General features: G+C 42.9%; 2 protein-coding genes across 6 annotated transcripts in view; both read right to left on the reverse strand.

Annotated features, from left to right (window-relative positions):
- Positions 1-915, reverse strand: part of NOS2 (nitric oxide synthase 2) — a 32,355-nt gene extending 31,440 nt beyond the window's left edge. For both annotated transcript variants that reach the window (XM_068210716.1, XM_068210714.1), the window contains exon 1: positions 895-915. The gene's annotated coding sequence lies outside the window, so the exon portion shown is untranslated. The remainder of the gene's footprint in view (positions 1-894) is intronic.
- The window catches only part of LYRM9 (LYR motif containing 9), a 29,676-nt gene that overhangs the window by 5,419 nt on the left and 1,955 nt on the right, over positions 1-22,302 (reverse strand). For 2 of the 4 annotated variants that reach the window (XM_068210761.1, XM_068210762.1), the window contains exons 2-4: positions 2,648-2,792; positions 1,944-2,036; positions 696-943 (exon numbers count right to left, since the gene is read on the reverse strand). In XM_068210761.1, the coding sequence (XP_068066862.1) occupies positions 926-943; positions 1,944-2,036; positions 2,648-2,773 (237 nt within the window). In that variant the 5' untranslated portion in view covers positions 2,774-2,792 and the 3' untranslated portion in view covers positions 696-925. Of the gene's footprint in view, positions 1-695; positions 944-1,943; positions 2,037-2,647; positions 2,793-13,389; positions 13,463-22,302 lie in introns of those variants that run through there. The other 2 variants (XM_068210760.1, XM_068210759.1) reach the window with 2 other exon arrangements.

Here is a 22,302-nt window from a genome sequence, read left to right on the forward strand (position 1 = left end):
GGCACAGACCTGGGCTGAATGGGCATGGACCCCACTCAGCGGGCACAGACCCAGCTGAACAGGCACAGACCTGGCTGAACGGGCACCGACCCCACTCAGCGGGCACAGACCTGGCTGAACGGGCACCAACCCCACTCAGCGGGCACAGACCTGTCTGAACGGGCACAGACCTGGCTGAACGGGCACCGACCCCACTCAGCAGGCACAGACCCCACTCAGCAGGCACCGACCCGGCTGAATGGGCACCGACCCCACTCAGAGGGCACAGACCTGGCTGAATGGGCACAGACCCCACTCAGAGGGCACAGACCTGGCTGAATGGGCACAGACCCCACTCAGAGGGCACAGACCTGGCTGAATGGGCACAGACCCAGCTGAACGGGCACCAACCCCACTCAGCAGGCACAGACCCCACTCAGCAGGCACTGACCCGGCTGAACGAGCACAGACCCCACTCAGCGGGCACAGACCCCGCTCAGCGGGCACTCTGACAACATGGGCCATCCCAGCAGAGGCCGATGTGACCCAGCAGAGTACAGCCATAACCAGTGTCACACACACAGAGGACGAAACGCTCAGTCCCCAAATCCACGGTGACTGATGCCTTGTCCCCAAAGAGCCTGCACAACAAGTGTTATCACACACTGCTAGGGCTGATCCAGGCCTAACACTATAATGGAGTAAGTTACTCAAATGCAAGCGTGGGCTTTAACTTAGAAGTTTGTGATTATACAAAGCAATTTACAAAATTAAATTTCTTCAGAAATATTAAATTAGCTTCATGACATCCCAGTGAAATATAAATTATTGTATTTATATTATCCAAGAGAAAACTTCAGGCAATAATTCTAATATAGTACTGGGCTTGACTGCAAGTCCTCTAAGGATGTTTACCAATGTCTTCTTTGGTTTCATCCTTCCTCTTCTACTTCTGGTTTTTATACTGAAAAAAAAAAGAAATTTTTTTGTGGGAAAGAGCACATAACTAAGTAGAAGCTCATACCAACAATTATTTACAACTCTTCTTCGTGATCCACATAAATTTATGTCCATTTTCTTTAAGGTAGATTGAAATTTGGTAGGCTTTCCCTTTGCAGTATAAAACAATAAATCAGGCATGGTTATTGACTAGATTGTACCTGCTGGGATTTGGTTACTGCTAAAATATCATAATCTGTGACTAATCTGTGCTTGCTCCTGTAACAATTCTCATTTGGATTTCATGGGCTGGCAGAGAGAAGGACTTAACAGTCACTTAGTAAATTAAATCACAGATATTTAAAGTTGGACTTTTGACTTGTTCCATTATGCACCATGTTAAGGCATCACACTCCCCAGGCAGACTGAAATCCCAGGAAGCACAGGTGACTCTCAGCTGTCTAATGGAAACCATCCTTATTCTTTCACCTGAGAAACCAGTCTGACAGCACAGGGGCAGATCCACTGGGTGACAACTGTGCACAGAGGCTTTGCACTGTGTGTGTCTATCCCTGATCTCTACAGCCATGGGCAAGGTCTGAGGAAAAGCAACAGTAGTTCTGGAAGTTCATGTAAACTGTCTGAGGATAGATGCTGTTAGGAAAGCAGATGATGCATAGCAAAATGGGGCTTGTAAAATGCTGTATTTTAAAGTTTTGTCCTATAATAGAGTGATAATAGCCACCACTGCTGATATTTAATAGAATTCTTCATGGAAACAAAGACTTACAAAGAGACCAACCTAAATTGTTACTGGTTCTGAGAAAACCCCACCATTAGTTTATACTGACTAGGAGAATTTTAAAATAAAAAATGTCAATCACAGATCCCTCCCATCTGGGTATTTCCTTTCACCCAGACACTTCAACATCTAGGACAGCAATTTGCTATTCAGAACTTGCTTTCCAATGTTTTCTTCTTTGTTCTGAACTGAAAGCAAAATGCAGGCAATCCGAAGCACTTACTTTATTCATCACCCAGTCAGCATCTTCAATGGCTCTCTTAATGATCTGCTGGATTCGCTCAGGATCGTCTTCATCAGCATGGACTTTGAAACTCTGCAACATTCCAAGTGTCACTGACTTGTCAACACAACAGTTGTCAAAATAAAGAGAGCATTTAAATCTCAGAAAAATACTTGTTGCAAATAAACTGCTGGTTTAAAAAGGTAAAACTACACATTGTGGCACCTGGCCATCATCTTTCGATAACAAATCTGGTCATATGGAATTTCATGTTAAGTATTCTACTCCTTTCATACATCAACAGCAAAAACCCCAGAGAACTTCAATTCAGAACAATTGAAATTGCCTGGTATGTTAAAACTAGAAACAGGACAACAGGTGTGATCAAAGGCATGAAATTACTTCCATATGAAGTATAGAATATGAACAGTCAGATGAGATGTTCCCTGGTGGGGGGATATATGAATTACTGACATGGAACCAGTAGGTTTCACCATAAAATATGTATTTATGGAGTAAGTAATGACTGTTCACACTTTTGACTAGCACAAGAATTAGAGATGAAAGCCAAGAAAAACAGGTTTCCGATTCAAAGCAAACAAAAAGAAATGGTCCTTCACACACTCCCGCTATAGCCCTTCAAATGCACGAAGGTCTCAAGCTCGCAGGAGAGCAGTTTTTGCGGGTGCAGTGCAGAAGCGCACCTGGCGGATGGCGTGTCTGTAGTGCTGCTGGATGGGGCCCGGGGGCAGGCGGCGGCAGCAGCGCAGCAGGTACCGGTACAGCTGCACCGAGCTGCGCACCAGCTCTGCCTCCGGCAGCGGGGACATGGCCGGGCCCGCCGCGGCTCTGCAACACACAACAAACCACAACAACCGTGAGTTTTACCGACAACACGGAAATAAAAGCGCGAAGCAACAGTACACAACGAGAACAGGGCCCGCAGACTGAGGCTCGGCAGCAGAGCCTGCAGAAACTTTAGAATAAACCCCAAATGAAATGAATGAGAACTTGCTGAGTTTATGGACAGACGGGGCTTGGCTGTCACTGCTCAAGGGAGTAAGGTGCAGAGCTCACTCCAGAGGATCGCTCTGTGGTGGGAATAGCCTCGTGAGCCACAGTGTTTTACAGACAGACTGCCAGTGTGGCTTTTGGTGAGCACCCAAACCTGTACCACAGCCCACTGCGAGGTTCCTACTTGCTAAGCCAGGATCCTTAAAGTCCCTCAAACTTCCAGTGCTTTCCTTGAGCATCCCTAGGAGTTCATCCACACGGTGTCTTTTTAGAACGAGGACGCTCACAATGGCTACAAATGGTGCTGGATTTTAACAGTATCTCCTATTCTGTCATTCTGTCAAGAGTTTCAAGGCTTCAGCTGGAACTAACACCGATTAGTATAGAGGACAGACAAAAACATTGTTAGGTTTGAAATTTTACATGTATTGGTAACAGCAACAGGAAAAGAACAAATCTACCAAGTTTCACGTCCATAACTATATTTACATGTCGTAACAGTAAGTCCATCCAAGTCCTATAAAGTGCTAATCAAAGACTGTAAATGCCTTGTCATTTAACAGATGGTTGCCATCTGCAAAGAACTAAATTAACATTTGGAAAAAGGCACTTTTTACATCATTACTCTTAAGAATAAAGTAATAAATAAGCAACTGAATAATGAAGTAGGTGCATGCCATTGTTTTAGCACCCATTATGATACCTACTCATTATTTGAAATAATTTTTTTCCCTTTTCTTAAGTAATTTAAGTCCTTTAGCCAAATGTATTTCAGAGTACACCACGACAGCTATTACATGCCTGGGCTGTATATTTGCACAGACTAAATCTTGTTGCAGTGGGGAAAATCTCCTCTCTATGCACCTATAAATGCCCATCATGATGGGATCCAAACACTGCCAAACTTCAACACATTCATCTCTTGTTTTCTTCCAATGTTTTTTTCTGTAAAATATCCTTTTCTCTTTGCAGTGAAACCTATGCTGGGCAGCAACTCCATGCATTTTTGGTTTGGATTCATTTCACTTTGGCATTCAAGTATGGGAGGTGATGACATGCCCAGCAGTCAGCTGAGAGATCCCTGCATTCCCCTTCAAGCAGCAGAAAGACAAGCAACTCCAAAATATGACTCCTAACATATAGACTGAATTATTCCCTGCCCTTCTCTCCATGAGAGAGAGAATTTTTATCATCCTTTACAGAAAACTGGAACATGTAGTTGGATTCAAATTGATCTGAGTCCAAATTTAACTTTACACTCAAGTTTTTTGGGCTATATTCTTGGCTGGTAAGAATTTGTATAATTCCACTGACCCTAAGAATCCAACCCTGCATTTCACATATTCCCATTTAATACAGTGAAACATCCCAAAATTCAATACAGATCCCAAAATACACTTTGGGACCAGAGCCAATTTGTGAAGTTGTTTCTAGGCTTTGATGTGTAAACTCATCATATGTCACTGTGCTCTAATTAAACCTAAGTGGTGCAATAGATTTCCTGTCACAAATGCAAAGATCCCTCATGTGCTGGGACTGTCTAGGACAGCTTGCTCCAGCACACAGAAAAGCAGCTCTGGGAGAGAGGAAGGAACCAGTCATGGAAACATATGGATATGGGAAGATGAAGCTGATCAATGGAATTGAAAATGCTTCACTACAGTGAATTAGGAATTTTCCACTGCAGTAATTTTTCATGGGAAAATGATGAGCTGTTGAATTCAAATTCTGTGACAAACACATTTGCATGGATGAATTTTTTTGGGGAAAAAAATATCCTTTGCCTTTCATAAATACTGGACTTTCTAAAAGGTTTGAAGATGGAAATTTTCACCCCATCTGTTATCAAAACTAAACTCCTAGGAGGTTCTCATATTCAAATTAAAAAACCAAACCACCTGAGTTCTGACAGATACACATCTCCAAAAATGCTACAAATGCTGTGATACGGGCAAGCTTCACGGGGAAGTTTATCACCAAAGATCTATGTTTTCCTTAGGATGTAACTTCATCCAGTGAAAACTTCACTGGAAATCTACCAAAGCACATGGAAAACTTGATGGCTATTTTGGTAAAGTGGCTGTTTAATAAGAAATAATCTCATGACCTGCCCAGTGTTAAGTTCTAAGATACTGGTGCCCTGTACAAGCACACCTCAACAGGGACGATATCCTGACAACAGGTAATGCTACACCCTGCTCTTGTGCACCCTGATGCACTGGAGAATCTGCATAGCCTCTACTGTGATTTGCCCCTTCCTCGGCACAAAAAGGACAATGAAGCACAGTAAGAATCTGCACTGTTGCCTTTTGTTCTGAAAACATCTCCCCTCGAATCCCACAAATGTTACCAGTTTTATCTGCCACGCAAAAACTCTCAACCTCACAGAATCTGGCTATAATCCTGACTAATAATGTAAATATCCCTCTGATAACTTAAATATCATGCACAGCACAACAAACACCAAGAACTGTTGAGTCAGAAATAAAATAATCCGCTAATTGTGCTTTTCTGGAATGGATGACTGTATAATGTCCTAATCAGAAGGCTGAAATCACATTTGCATTTAGATAAAGCCCCGTTCACAAAGAGACAAGTATAAAAGGAGACACTGAGACTATTGTGGCATTTCTCTGCATTGCATAATCATTTACATTCCTGATAATGATATTCAGATAGTGAAGCAAAGGCTGACCAAAGCCAATTAATCTTCACTCCGCATTAGCAGGTTTGGCAATTGACCCCGTGCACAGCAGAACCCTGATGAAGCTGACACTATGCCACTGCTCTCAGTTTACTTTTTTTTCCCTGCTATTGTGAGTGTTTTTCAAGCAAATCCCCACAGTTCAACAGTCACGATCCCAATCCCTCCGAACCAGTTAAACAGCCACCAAAGCTGGGCTCCAGAGACTAGAAGTGTTAATTAAAGGACTGCAAGAGTTACCTGAGCTGTTCCTGTTTACAGGTTGGCTCCTCCTTCCTGCTCAGCCCTCTCTTTCCCCAGTATACAGGCTAGAGATGTGTTTTACTACTTTGAAGTATTACATCCTCAGAAGTCTTAACTCAGGAATTTATTATTCCCCATCCTCATCAAACCTCATCATCTCAGGAAAAATAAGAATGCCAAAGTAACGAAGAAATTTGAAGCCTTTTTGAAACCTCTTTAACCACAAAACATCTTCGTTCACGTTGTGACATCAGTCCAGGAAGGCACCCAAGTGAACTGCTGCTGCCCAGAAGGTTCTTCCTCTTTGGTCGCATCCGTCCTCCCTTCCAGGTTTCCCAGATTCAGGCCTGTGAGTCCAGCCCCGAGTGCCTGCAGCAGGGCCAGAACTCCCCACTCTGGGACACAGCTGCCCTCGCTGCTCAGGACACTGTCACACCTCCCCTCAGTCCCCAGTGGGTCACGGGAGCACCCGGCGTGTCCGGGGCAGTGTGAGGGGCTCTGCTGCCCCAGGCAAACCAGCCAACGTCTGTCTGTCCTTCTGTCCCTGCCTGCCCACAGGCACGAGAGGCTCGGGACGCTTGGCAGCCCCGGCACGGCTGCCCTGCAGCCCCAGCCCTGCTGTGTGGGTGAGCACGGACAATGCTGCAGTCACTTCCAGCAGCCACATCTCGCTGGCTCTTATTGAGATGGTGGCTTTGATGTGATCGCTTCTGACGAGCCGGGGCCGGGCATTGTTGGGGTTTTGTCCTTTCTAAACACAAGCTGCAAAGTCCCCTTGCATGAGTGATGGTAGCCAGGCCTCTTCACTTCTATTTCTGCTCCTCTCCCCTTTATGCTTTGATTCTGATTTTGCTATGATTTTGATTTATGCTTTGATGCATGAGGCAGAAGCAATGTCAGGTGGCTCTGCAGAACAATTTGGTGGGCACAGCCCTGCAGTGTAAAGTTTGCTTTACACAATATTTGTAGAGCACATGAAGGGTTAAGAACTGGCAAATGACAGATCATGAAGATCTCTTTGTTGACAAGGAATCACCACTGCTTGGACACCCTTCATGCAGTTCTACAGTATCAGGATCAGGCCTAATGCTATTCAACAATGTTTAGAAATATAAAACAAAAGAAATTATAAATATAAATACAAAATATAGAATTGTAATTGATAAAACTTGAGAATGACAAAGAGTGCTAGAGCTGGGCATAATGACTACTTGTATAAATTAACCAAAGCCACAGGGCAGATGTCTTACCTTACGGCCTGGTTTGGTATCACACAGCACAGACATGCAATACTGCAAATAAAACACTCAGGCTTTTGCAATCCTACACCAGTGAGGAAACATGCTGCCCATGCTGAGGCCAGATTACCTTGTTCTGTATAATTAATAAGCATGATCAGACTAATTAGAGTAACATTCTTTGGTGCATGCTCACAAGTGAGGACAGGAACCTTCCTGGTTTAGGTGCCATTCAAACTTCTCCACTTTTTTCTCCTGAAAATGATTCTCCTGGCTTAAAGGAAATTCTGAAAGGCACAGTCTCAAAATAACTTCTTCTTCACAGCTCTGAATTGCTCAGTTCAACTGCTGTTAAAATTAATTTTTTTTCACAGTGGCCAAATCTGTACATATTTACCTTTGGGATCATGCCTGAAGAGGAACTGAGTTATCAACTTTAAACCAAAACTGCCTGTTCATTCCTTTCTTGTAAATATTGTATTTTGAAATGATCCAGTGCTTAGATCCAGTTCAGCAATTGTGATTTCTCCCAACTACTTCATGTCAGTTAGTGCAACAACTTTCTGGCTGAGGTTGTATCACCTTCTGAAACATCCAGCTGGGCACCAAATAAGCTGCCACAACTGTTCTTGACAGACAGATACCCAGCTGGCAGCATAAGGCATGGAAGTGCCTTTGAAGGGCAAAACCATGCTGTCTGATTAATGACCACATTAACTCTATGGACTATGGCTCAGACAAGCACGGGAAGAACAGGAAGTCTTACATAAGGTTTTGTAGTGGTTTCTCACTGTTCAGGAAGGACTGAAATTGGTTAAAGTTTATTTTACCATTATTCTTTAACACATGCTTACTTTGCTCATGAAATTCAGCTTTATAATTTTTTTAAGAAAAACTCAAGACAGTAAAACAAGAAGCTGTCAGTGCAGAAGGAGCACTTCTTAGGAAAGTACAAGAGTTGACAAACTCATAAAGGTGGAGAGTCGGAATTTAAAACAGCAAAAGAAGTCACTGTGATCCACACTACTGACTAAAGTTTAATTTAAAAATATTTGGTTTTTTAAACCAAAAATACCTAACATACTCCTCTGAGCCTTCCCTTAGTGTAAACATCCCCCCAGTCTACAAGGGAATAAACCCTGCTCAGTGTGACCTCTCCTTTTCCTGCTCCCCCAGCACATCCCTTCCAGCCCTGGCTGTGTGCATAATCCCTGGATGGTGATGATGGGGCTTGTACCCTGCCCTGGGATCTACACCTCATGCTGGAGCTGTCCTTCCCAGCTCACACTATCCTTCACAGCAGTGTCCAGAACAACTCAATGTCTATTATTCCAAATCCACACCTGCTGAAATTTAGCATCTGCCAATCCTTCACTCTCAATCACAGTAATAATCTGAGCCAACCCCTTTCCTGGCATAAACCCTGTCTGTGGTGGAATTAAACCACGGATGAATTTGACCCCCCACGTCCTGAGCAAAATCCACGTTCCTGGGAGCAGTGTTTATATGCAGCATTATTACAGGACGTGTAAGTCTGGGAGCCTTTAGCCTCTTAGGGGGATTGGCCCAGCTCACTAATCAGGGATTGTTTCCATACCAACAGCTAATCAGGGGCAGATCCCACCACATCTTGGGGACACTCCTGAGCTCTTAAAGCCATAGCTCAAGTTTTCCCCAAAACTCTCCAAGACCTAGTCCAGCTCAAAGGCAATCTAAGGAAAAAGAAGGTGTGGGCAGCAAGAAGCCCTCACAAATACAGACACCCCTCAGAACCCCGCAGGACATTTGCTCTCGGTGGCACTTGCTTGCTCTTAACTGATTACACACGACACACCAACTCCACTGAGTAACTAAACTGATTTAGAGCTCTGGCAGAGATGAAGAGGGGTGAGAGAAAACTCTTTTCCCTTTGCATCTATCAATACTCATCTCAGTGAATGAGTATGGCAGGACAATTCTGAATGGCAAAAGCATTTGATGGAAATGGAGCTGCCTTAGGTTTCATCCATGATTCTGGTTTGTTTACATTTGGTGTAACCTCAGGAAAAGGGGGATAAAAGCTTTGGTTCAATCGAAGTCCTGGTGATAACCTCCAGTGCTAATAATTAACTCAATTATGCTGAATTAATGTGATATAATTATTGGTGATGAAGCAAAGACAGCGACCCAGAGAAACTCTGAGAGACAGGAAGAACAGAAGTCTTAACAATACAAAATATCCTATAAATAGCATCTTTTTTTTTCCCCCAAACTGAGTCGAAGACACAAAATGAGTTCATTACAGTCATCTGGCTTCACTCAACCCTCCAAATTACCCCTGTACCCAGACAAATAGCTGTGAAATCCAGCAAATGCACTAGAATTACAGCAGGCCCTGATGAATTTGACATAGCACTCAGCACAAGTGTCTGTCCCCATCCAATTACCTAAACAATGAAGATTTAATAATACATTTAAGAGATCCACAATGCTTCTCCTTTAACTGAAGATGTTAATTAAGAACACTTTTCTGTTGTACTGTTGTCAGTTGGGTGGTTTTTTGGAGGAACAGTCTGGAGGATGCTGCTTATGAAGTCTTTTCATTTGATCTGCAGTTTTTATCTAGTATTTTCAGACTTAATCAGTTCAAAACAAACAAACCCCAACTATAAAAACCAAACATCTATCTTTTTCCACCCCCATTTAATATTTCTGTGATTTGCTTTGAAAAAGTATTACAGAAATGCCTTCCTTGCTATGAAAATACACACATTTTTACTGAGGGTTTTTTAATGCTTACGTGTTTAAAAAGAAAAGAAAATGTCAGTGGAAGCAAAAATCAGATGTGGTTAAGTCTTGGGAAGTGGGTTAAATGACAATGAAATCCAAGGAATTCTATGCAAATTAATGCTGGAAGTAGTGCCAGAATGCCTCAGGACTGTGGCCTGCTGCCTCACCCTGCAGGAAGCACCCCTGGCACCCCTGTTTCAGGGTCAGACAGAGCCTGCGGCACCCCGCGCCCAGCGAGGGCAGAGCACCCAGGCAGGACACAGCCCCAGGCAAACTTTCCTGGCCTTCTTCCCCTCCAGGGGCACTGTGTGCATGGATTCAGCACTGCGGTTACTACTTGCCTGCTGTAAGGAATTTAACAACTGGCAGCATCACTCTATTTAACGTTTTACAGTCCTGCAGGACCAGTGACACCCAGCCATGGAGACCCGGGTGCCTTTGCTCTCTGGCTTCAGCCTGAAATGCTGCTTGACTTACCCCTGTCATAATGCTGTAAATACACAAATTTCCAAGCTTCTACTGCATTTTCATTATCCTTGGTGACAAGAATAAAAATATTACCTCTATCATCACCAATTGCTTCTGAGGAGAGCTTCCAAGTGCTTAGATGTAAGAAATGAATAATATTTTTCCAATTTGCTAAGTAGGTGCTGCTCACACGCCCCCAGATCACTTCCTCCCTGAGTTCTGCTGGTTCTCAAACACAGCTGATTTTTCAGAACTGGATTTAATTGCCGCCAGGCACTGATCAGACTCATCAGTTCAAAGCAAGCTCCATCACATCCATAATTTATGCATTTGATTTCAACAGATCCTTTTGTGCCCAATACTGAGGGGGCAAAAAGCGTTTTCCATGGGGAAGATGCTAATGTTTTCTAAAGAACAAGTTTTTAAAAATATTATTTCTGTAGAGATGCTACATTTTAACGTGGTGTGAGGGATTTTTCAAAGGCTCCAACATTTATCTGGACAGCCACTCAAATTTTGTCTTTGCCTCTTTCCTACAGTCTCTTTAGTTTAGAGAGCTGAGTTATTGCTGCATGGGGAGACATCCTCGGGGAAAGGGCAGGCACAGGCTGGAGGGAAGCACAGCCCCCCCTCCTTCAGCCAGCACACAGGAGCGAGCTGTGGGCTTACCTAGCCCAAATGCACCTCCTGCCCATCTGACACACAAGGGTGTCTGCGCTCCAGCGTGAGGAGCTCAGCAGCCCCTCCCTGGCAGCACCCGCCTCCCCCAGAACTCCCTCTGCCCACCCCCAGCCCTGCTCTGCCGTCACTGCCTTCATTTTCCCTTCCATGGATTTTTGCTTGAAAAAGCATCACTGCCTCGATTGTCTATTTTCAGCCTGTATTTAAGAAAACCCTTTGGTTCCATTTGCAGCCACATCCTGTCTCAGCCTCCCCCTCTTTTTGTTCCTAAATATAAGGCTGATGCAATTTGATGTGACATGACAAAATAGCACATTTGCATTGGCAGAAACTTTCTCTCAGTAGCAGTAATTAAAGGGAGTAGATGAGACATTGCTGAAATTGGTGTTTATTTAGCCTGGAAATAAAAGGCTTCAAGATGTCTTGAGAGGGATGTTCAAGTGTGTCACGACCATGAAACTCATCAATGAGTGCCGCCTTCTATGGGCTTCCTTTCTGACAAAGAAACGGTCACTCAAACAATGTCATTGATTTAAAGAGAGTAAAAAAAGAAATCAGAGTTCTATACACCATATTCCTAACCAGAGAAAATTATTTCATGTGTTTCTTGGGATTATAAATAGTACCAGGACACTTGTGGTTCCACGCAAGACAAGGCCAGTCAATCTCTAACTTTAGAGCACAGGCTCTCTCAACATGAGAAAACCAAGATCTCATTGACCACAGTGAGAATTAGGCACTTAAGTATCTGAATTTTTGATCTGAGATGCAACAGCAGAGGACAGGTACTCACCTTCACCTACAACACAGACAGAAATCCAGAAACAGCAGCCCAAATCCTGTAAGTTCAACAGGATTCACACCACAGATAAAAACTCATCTACAAAACTCATGAAATAATTTACTGTGCCCAGTTTTGCTGAACAGATGCACAGCAAATGCCTGACAGGGTCAGGTAATGTCAGCTTTCTGTACTCTGTTCCATTATTGATGACAGCAGTAGAACGCAGTAGTGAGAAGGAGAGCAATATTTAGAAGTTGTGGGGGTTTTCTTGATATTTAGAAGGTAAATTTAGTTTACTTAATCCATATGAAGAATTCAGGGAAAGGTCTGGTAGCTGTTCCACAGGCCACAGGCTTTAGCAGACAGAATATGGTTTCAAGTGAAACTTCCTGCTCAGGAGCATCTTCCCTCTCCTTGTGCACACAAGGCTATTCTTTCAAACCCATCTGTGATCGGCTCAAAATCGGCAGCCCACGTTTTGAGCAGGCTCGTTTCCATCCTAACACAGATGGTACCAAGAACAGGGCAGGCCAGAAAAAAATCAGTTTGCATATTATGCTTCAGTTTTTATGGGTCAGATTACCATTCAAAGCCATCAAAATGGCAACCCATATGTGATGTGTCTGCCATCGGAACTGAAGTGATATACCATCAAAATTTTAACGGGGTTGGTTAGACAGCATTTGATTAACCATTGACTAAACTCTGATATTTAAAAGTGAAGACATTTTACTTCCCAAGAATTTTTTTTTACTCTGACAGATCAATAAAATTGCTTTGGTGAGTCAATAAGGAAAAGACATTTTGCCATCTTCATCCCTGAACAACTGCATCGGCACGGCTCTCTTGGCAGAAGGGAGCTCAGCTTCTATGCCAAATATTCGCTTCCTCCGTGAGCCAGGTGCAGATGTTGGCTATGTCATCTGATCCAGCTTCTTTGTTCCACAAGCCAGAAAATTGTTCCCACAGCTTTGGGGAGAAAATGGGGATCCCAAGAGCTTTTTGCATGCTTTCATTGGTGGAAGAATATCAGATGTTTTAAAGACACTCTCCTAGAAACAAGAAATGTGTCATTCCCCCCACTGGTGAGAATTAGCCAGCAGAGAGCCGTGTCCTGTGGATCCCGAAGGGATGCTGCAACAAGGTCAAAGCCATGGCATTCTGTTCCCAGCCTCCTACACATCCTCTGCCTTCCCGCAGTGCCAGCTACAGCCCATTCCCTGCTCTAGGGAGGGCATTATCCCAGATGCTCCAAAGACTCTGCTGCCACAGGGACAGGTTTTAAAGTGGGCAGGCCTCTTCTGGGAGAAGTCTATTGAATAGTATAAGGTATTGGAAATGTCCCACTATGTTATCATGGCACCTGGAACTCAACTGCCATGCTGACAGCCAGGTCCACCAGCCTGTGTCACTGCCAGTGGGAACATTCTTCATTCACAAGTTTTTTCAGCCCTCTAGCCTCTCTACATGATATTTTGGTCAATGCTGATACTTCAGGTGCATATTCTCAACCAGATACAATATACACAAGAAAAATTCACTTACAGCATCCAGAGTAGAGGAACTTTAATTGTCTTCACAGATTAGCCCTGTCCAAGTCCAAAAGTAAGCAAGAGACCTGCAGAGAATAATCAATTTTCATTATCTGTTTCTCCTTAACTTGGTACTTGAAGTGCCATTAATAAAGAAGTGCTGAGAAACCCATCCATAGCTCAATTTATTCCTATGGGAGCTTTCACTTTCATCTGACCAGTTACACCAGACATGAATGTATGGCTTTAACATGAACAGGCTATTGCTTTCAGTCATCTACTCTGAAAAGCTTAAAAAAATATACCCTACAAAAAGATTTAAGTAGAGAGAAATTCTGACTGAGGAGAACTGACCCTTCAATATTTCCTGATAAGAGTTGCTGGAGCTAAGAAAGCATTTACCTCCTTTAAAAGAGCCACAGTTTCTCACACTCAGAACGCTGTACAATGACATAATAATTACTTTACAGTATTCTGCATACAAAAAACTGCTTTGGACCCAGGCAACAACAGACTGCACACAAGAAACTGCTTTTTCTCAAATACACGATTGTACAGCGAGTAAAGCAAAGCAACTCATTCTCTAAAGCCAACACTAATTTGTTTATTTAGAACCTCTCCTAAGTTTGTTGAAGTCAAGCAAACTTGATAGATTTGATAGCCAGATTTCTCTGGCTAGCCAAAGACATCTGGATAGGGTTTTATCTCAGATCCTTCACAGAGATTTTCAAAAACTACTTAAAACAAAAGTCCTGGAAGATAACAACGACAGAGACTCTGAACTGATCTGTTTTGCCTCCCTTTGAAAGACACGAATCTTTGAAAAATCTAAGGCAAAACTCTCAAGCACATTTACAAACACATGGATGAAAGCTGTTGCCACAGATGATTTTTTCCCCCCAAGTATTTAACAGTAGCACAACTTGCTGACATATGATGATTGACAGCAGCTTGGGATGTTGACGTTCAAGTTTTGGTATCTAATGTCAGCACTTACATTTGCCCTCTGAAGGCCATATCAAGATGCTCACAGGCAGACTTACTGCAATAGGCAGTGTGAAACAAAAACCCAGAAGAACAGATTCAACTTTCAAAGCTCATCCTGAGTCCACTGACATCTTCTAGCTGTGGTACAAGAACTAAACACAAAAAGCTGCCTTATTTTCATCCATCACCTAACTTTTCCTTTCTGAGAGCAGAGGACCTCTGATAAAGACCTTGGCTGAGTGCTGCAGAAAACACCTCTCATTAGCATTGTTAATTAGCACTTAGCAGGTACACCTGCAGTTAGCTATCCCACCAGGACATTCACCATGCCCCTTCAGAACTGCAGTCCTCCTCTGTTAACTCATAGCCAATGTAATACCCAGAGAGCAACACAATTAACTTCTCCTTAGGCTGATATTCAAACCAGCAGTTACTTCTATAATTCACTTAGCAGAGCATGAAGCACCTGGGCTCAGAAAGCTTTCCAAACCTACTCCAAATACACCCAGCTGAGCTTTGGGAACACAATAAAACAGTATCAGTTGCTCTGTTTCACTGTTCAGTGATAAACAGTGCTTAAGGTCTAACCTGAATTTCCACTTTAAAAGTGTTTTTTAAAGAAAAGTTCATGTCAAACTTGAGGTTCCTTTGTGCTGCCAAAGTGTATAAAGAGCACTGATGTAAATGTGAATTACACTCCTGACACAGTTATTAACTGGTATAAGTTGTTAAAGCCAATAATCTCCAACTTGCTGCCCTATTTTTATCTACTAAAAGCCCAGTGCCTTCTTGTGATCCTCCAGTGCAAAGCTGACCTGCACTCAATCCCTTCTGTGCATCAGATTGGCGACAAGATTTCTGCATGTTCATATGCCACCTCCAACCAGCTGCAGCCTGGAACAATGGCTGTGTGGTACTGTTGATTTTATATAACCTTTAAGAACAAATAATAAAATTCTAGTGTGCCCCTAAAAGATGTTTGAGAAAAACAGACTTACTTTCCAGGCACAGACATACTTCCAAGCAAAACCTGGGAGCACATGTTCATTGCTGTCTATGAGGGAGCAACAATATTGCTGCTCAATTTCTTATTTATCCTGTATCATACGTGCTCGCCATATTCAAAAGGAATACAGAAATGCTAAATGTAAAGTCTTTACACTTTAATAAAGTGATTGGTAATAATTTACTGAAGGTAAACAGCTATAAATCTGCTGTCCCTAGCATGCTAAAACTTATTTATCCGTTTGTCTTTATGGAAATTTGTTTCAGTGGGCAAAGATCAAAGCCACACAGACATTATTTTTCAGAGGGCTGCCAGTGTTTGCTGATTGAGGGAATGATGAATCCCATTTGTTGCATTACATCCCTGTCTCTGTATGCCACAACTCTGCTTCCCACTGGTGTGAGAACAGGACCAGGAGCGGAATCAACTGCTCTGCTCACACCTTTCTTCCCCAGCATGACCTGCTCAGCTTCTACTGGGAGAAACATTTCCATAACAATGTGACCAGACTTCTCCCTCGTTTGATTGCAATGAAAGAGTTAATATCTGTGACCCAAATATGGAGACCCATTTTAAACTTGCTGAAAATTGCTTTTTAATCCTAGCTCTCGAGGATTTCCTTTGAAACCATCTGCCATGCACGCTGGGTACTCTTTCCCTGTATATATGCAGGATTACTATAATATGGATTCTTTTGTGTAACTTAATACATTTCAGCATATTAAAAAATTAGTTGAAATTTCAATCTTTTTTTATTTCAAGTGCCATAAAAATGACTGTAGAAGTCAAAACCACTGACAAGTTCATGGAAAAGCCAGCACGCATATTTATCTTATTTACTGCAGTATTTGCCTCACAATTCTAATATTTAGTCATTCTGACACTGGCTGTGTTTAAGGAATAGTTATGAGTTATTAGTATAACTAACGCACGTGCTTCAAATCAACTTCAAGAATTTTGATGGATAGGAATGGGATAATCATGTGCTTTACCAGGCTTACATTTCCATGCTTACTTTCAAGTCTGGAAGACACAACATCACAGAGATCAGAAAATATTTCCCAGTATTATTTCAAATCTATTGCCCAGCTTTTTCTATTTTCTTGCTATGAACCTTTATGCAATTGTATTCTTATAGTACATATACTGAAGAGAAAGAAAAACATCACACTTGTAAATAAACTGAATTTTAAGATTGGCACAAGCAACTATGTATATTTTAGCAAATATCCAAAACTTAAACTAGAGAAACTATACTGCTTATTATCACAATAATCACAGCCAGAGTGGTTGAAAATAGCAAACATTCAGCAAGCTAGATTTAGAATCAATTTATTGAATCAGCCTATAAAGAAAAAAAATCTAAATCCCAGCACAATTATCAAGCATCTTCAGAGTGAAATACTTTTTAAAAAAATGTGATTTGCCTGCAAATATTCTGAGAACAGAAAATAAGGACGATTATTTGCATAGGCTAAATCACATAATGTGACACTGATATTTCAGGAGCCAGACAGCCAACAGCCTGTGAACTTCTTTGCTGCACATAAACACATCTCAGAGCACCAAACCTGTGCCTGGGCTTCCTGAGCAGCCTGAGTCCTCGCTCACATGATTCATTTCACAGCCAGTCACCCAAGAGCTAATACAAGAGAGCGGCAATGCAGCATCCCCCTCCAAACCAAAGGGAGGATCCCATTCCCTTTGATGCCTTTTCCCTGGAAAGGAGCTTGGGATAAAAGTGTTAGATGGGATAAAAATGTACAGGATAGATCTACACATACAGATGTTGGAAGAATGTAGAGAGGAAAAAACAAGCAAATCATTTTGTTTCAGCACTAACAGATGTTGAAGCAGCATCCTGCAGACGTGTTACTTTTAATACAATACTGCTCATGAAGTGAGGGGGGGAGGACAGAATCAATGCCCAATTACCCAGTTTTTTCAGGGTTTCCATTTTAATGAGCTTCCTGGATGATTCTGTCCTGTTAATTTTCCTCCTCTAATAATCCTATCAAATTAGTTTTGTCTAAAACATCAGCAAAAAGAAAATCACCTGTCTAACAAAATCCTAAAATTGCTGGAAGCAGGTTCTTAAAAAATGACACGTGTATACATCATTTACTTCTGTACAAGTGCGGAGCAATTCTCAAGATCTTACAGCACTGCTGGGATTAGACTTGAGTGACTGAAAACAGCCTCATGTCCCGCCACATCTGCTAATGGAAAACGGATAGAAACAGACTAACAGTGCAATGGCATTTGCAGACAGATCAGTGCTGAAAAAACAACCAAATGCAGAACAAATGGATTAAAGCCACCTTTCTGTGGCTAAGGGAGGGATTAGAGGAAGCCTGGCCTGCATTCCAGCTGCAGACTAACCTGCTTTCCTGCCAGACTGCATCTACCACTCCCCTTATCAAGAGAGGCAGTGACTTCCCACCTGCCACCTGGCCAGCCATCTGAGGAGCTGGTGACACCAGGGGTGGCTGCGGGGCCACTGCTGCAGCCAGAGAGCACCCAGAGCCCACGTCCCCTGAACCCACCAGGCAGCACCAGCCCAAAACAGCCCTGCACGCCCTCTGCAGTGCCCGGCCTCGCAGGCAAGGACAGGGCAAGCACGAGCAAGGGCTCCAGTGATGGCACTCATGGCCTCTAAACAAAAAAAGTACAGACAAACCCCCAACAGCCATAACTGTTTACAGAGCAGCTTTCTCACAACCCACTGGTCCCCCAGTACCACAGGAATTAGTGATGCAGAACTAATTGATACAAATCTCCCGAGGGGAGAGTTGCTGCTGGTTATCTCAAGATGAGAAATTTAGTCCAGAAGGATAAATTGGACAGACAGCTGAAAAGCTTTAGTTCTCCTGGTAGGAAAGGAATTGATCTGGTAAAGAAAGCCCTTAAAGAGATACTATCAAGTCAAAAAACAGGACTAGGAAAAACATTACCAGTCTTAAGACAACCGAGAAACGTCTGAAAACTGTGTTTATATCAGTATAGCTACTTACTCCCATTTTCACACAAAATATGAAAAACTGAAGATGTCAAAATTTTAACATTTCTCCTAGTTAAACTTATGTTATGAATATAATTATGAAACTACTATAAAAATCCCTGTTCTTCAATTAGTGATTTAATTTTTGCATCTAGTATTTTTGTCTATCAATTCCCCTTCCACCAAGTTGAAGAAAAATAGAAGTATTCAGGTATTCACAGGCATGCAAAAGATTCTATTCATGATTCTGGCGAAAGGTTGTATCAGACTTTTCTGGATTAATTTTACTGCCCAAACCCTCAATTCCATTCATTACAATAATTTTTTTCATTAAACAAAATAACAGCAGTTCATGAGCATGTCACACGTGCAGCCTGCATTTTTTGCTCCAAAGTGCACATATGCCAGATATACTTTCTTAAAAGCATCTGATTTCAAGGACAGGATTATGAAGCAACAACACAACAATGAATTCTCCAAAGGCACCTGCAACCCGTGGAGCATTGGCTCATCAAGTTGTGGGACTTCAGGACGTGAGCCCTGCGCTGTACTCAGGGACAATGGGATGTCACAGCCCAGCAGCTCACGCCATCCCTGCTGCTGTGTTCTGCTGCTGGGCCCAACGCTCTCCTGAGGCTCAGGGAATCAAACACCCCAAACTAGCTGAGGGTGGAAAAATCTCAGCAAGAGCTCCCAAACGAACCAAATTCTCCGTGTACAACCAATGCCTGTTGTCAGTCGGACCGCAGACACGGAGCTTCCATCACCTGAACCGGTGACTCCAAAGTTCGGTGGAAGGGAAGATTTCCAAAGCTGCTATCTTCCTTGGACAGCAGGTTTGAATCAAGACAGGAACGAACTGCATGATGTGACTCAATGCTGAGTTCAGCCTATCCAGCCTGTGGCACACCCCCACCAGCTGAGAATCTCTGCTCTCCACAAGAGCCATAGCCACCCTGAACCTTAGGGTAATTCAGAGCACCTCTACTCAACTTGTGGCTTGGCATTATTTCAGCTACCAGTTTACATCAGAAACAGTGGATCATGGAGAACGAGGTCAATCAACATGTGACATATTTAAACAAGCAGCAAACAGCGATGCAACTCTTGGAACAAAACATGAATGTACCACCACACAGAGATTAAAATCCTGCATTGCTTTTTGCCTGGAGAGGAGGAAAGGAAGTAGCTTCTCTCCCCTCTCCAAAACCCATCATTTAGGGATGCTGCTCGCACAAGGACAAGTGCCTTGTGGCGATGCTTTCTATTCTGCACCTTCTAGGGAAGATAACACACTGTGGAGCTATTTTAAGAACATCTCATTCACAAAGGTCTCCAATTCCATCTTCAGAGACAGAGAGGATTTTCTTGCTGCTTCAACATCTTTACTGGCTTGACATTTGCTTCAGAGGGAATTCATTTGCTGTTCCAACATCAGAATGGAGCAAGAGCAGCTGCCAGGAGAGGGATAAAAGGAAACCCTGTCGACAAAGAGCAGCAGGGTCATTTCTGGTGCAAAGAAATATAGAACAGAGAGAACTGCAGAACTGACACTTTCTCCAGAAAGCAGCAGGGGATAAAGATGTCCCCTCTGCCTCTTGCAACTGGTGCTTAGGAAGGGACTAAACAATCAGGCTTAACTTTGTAAATGACTAATTATTACAAACCAACTGTAAGCACCTGAGCATTCCCACTTAAAGCCAAGTTCATGCTTAAATGCTGCAGTCAGCAAAGAACTCGGTAAGTCCTTAGAACTCTCAAAAGAAAACACTTCTGGCTAGAAAGCTCTGCAGAGCACAAGCTCAGTGTTTAGGAGGTGACATTTTGGGGATGATTTCAAGCTGCAGTGCTAATCCTGACCATCATATCTGTATATGGAGCACACTGGACAGACTTGGGGCAGGGCTGTGATCCCACCACATAAAACTGTTCAGCAAGAGCCAGAGGGGGTTGACGGGCCAGGGAAACAACACAGGTACCCGTAGAGTCTGATATCCACCATGAGGGAGAAGCACAGCCTTGGATGACACCATCTGTCACTCACACCAGTTGTCCCCTACCCCATCCCGGCACATCATGCTGCCCTGCTGCAGGAAGCACCATTCCATCATTTAACTGCTGTCCAAGGCAGTGCCATTCCCACAGTGCTGCTAAAGAGTCACCCTGCCTGCTGGCCTGACTGACAGCCTCACCATAGCTCACCTGCTCGGTTGGATTACTCGATTCTTTTCCCTCTAACTTATTAAAACGTTGCCCTGAGCAGGGCAGGGATTTGTCCCTCATTCCACAAGACAAGCAGATTCTGCCCTCTTCCCAGATGAAGGAATATTGCCATCCTTTCAAAAGTTAAGACAGAAACCTTTATACACAATCAAAGCTAAACCAAAATATTCCCCTGCTCCTCTCTGAATTTTATTAATAGAGGAATTTATTCTTTTCCAGTTTCATGGAGAAAAGGTTTTGAAGGCAAAAAACTCTGGAAAATTATTCCTTGCAAAGAAAAGGGCTAACATACTCAAACAGCAATTTTAATCCCATGATATTTCGTGTACGTGCTTATTCTGTTGACGTCAGGATCACAGTTTATTTGGAGGGTGGTATTTATCTGACTAACCAAACCTGCTCAAATTCACAGGCGTGAGCACCATGATTCTGACACCTTAAGGGCTCCAGCATCAGGATTTATGAATTAAATATTTCCAGGGTGTTACAGAACACTGAGGACTGTATCTGCAGAGTGTTATATCAGGGTATGTGTGGGCTTGTCAAACACCCACATGATAAATTATCAATAGTGCAGCTCAGAGCACCCCTTTTGTGGATCAGAGATAAATCTGTGCATTTTATTATGCTTTGTTCCACTTAATGGTTTTTTTTCTGCATTAAACGTTCACAAAACCCCTACGTGCCTAAATGCTAAAGGACATTTATACACAACACAAGATCAAAAGACTTTTTCTAATATTTCAAGTCCTGTTTTCACAGCTAGTTCATGTGGGTCAAGAAAAAAATGCAGACAAGTTATGTCTGGAACCGGACAATTACATTTTATATTGTTCAAGATGATACAATCTTTTATGTAGAATTTTAAGCTTAAAACACTGCTGAGGAGCATCAAAGAAACAGGACTAGCTGATTACAAAGTGTCTACCATCCCTTGCCTGTATGCAGAGCACTGTCGAAGAGATTACACCCCTGCAAACCAAGTGTCAAATCCAAGAGGAAAATAAACCTTTCAAGAGTCAGAAAAGACTAAACTTGAAGCTGTGGATTTTCAGAAATGAACAAGCGTGAGCCCTGTGTTTCTGATGCACAGTATTGACTTCTACATGCAGTAACAGACCTCTGCTGAGGAAACAAAGGGTCCATTAGGTGAGCACTCTGCAAGTTTCATGTTTTCCTTACTACCCTTCTGTTTTTTCCTTATACATACTTCCCTATGAATCAAGTCGATCTTGTCCTCCTTAACCTTCACAGCACAAACAGCCTAAAAAGCAGTTGAACTGGGAGCTCTTAAGTTTCACAGTGTGACAGGGGCCAGGAACACCAGCTGAAAGTGTTTATGAACCCAGTGTGCAAGGAAGATACTCTGGTTAGGGTGGGCCACCCAACACTGGCAGCTGACAGAACTCCATATGGGCACCAAGATAAGCACATCCCTCACCAGGCTTCACCTCACTGAGCAGGGCTGCTGCAGCTTCCAAGGGCAAATAGAACATGGCTGTAGCATTTAGTGCATCTGAAATCAATAAAGTGGGTCCCAGATTTCACCCACACTTTACAGATGGAAGCTGGGGAGTGCGGTTTGGAGTGATCTGGTCAAGGACTGTCAGGAAACACGTGCCAGTGCCAGGACTGCAAACCCTGCACTTCTGCTGCTGCTGCTTAGAATCCACCGACATGACAGCATCTAACAACACTTTCAGGGTACT

The sequence above is a fragment of the Anomalospiza imberbis genome, chromosome 20 (genome assembly GCF_031753505.1).
Source record: "Anomalospiza imberbis isolate Cuckoo-Finch-1a 21T00152 chromosome 20, ASM3175350v1, whole genome shotgun sequence".
NCBI lineage: Eukaryota > Metazoa > Chordata > Aves > Passeriformes > Viduidae > Anomalospiza > Anomalospiza imberbis.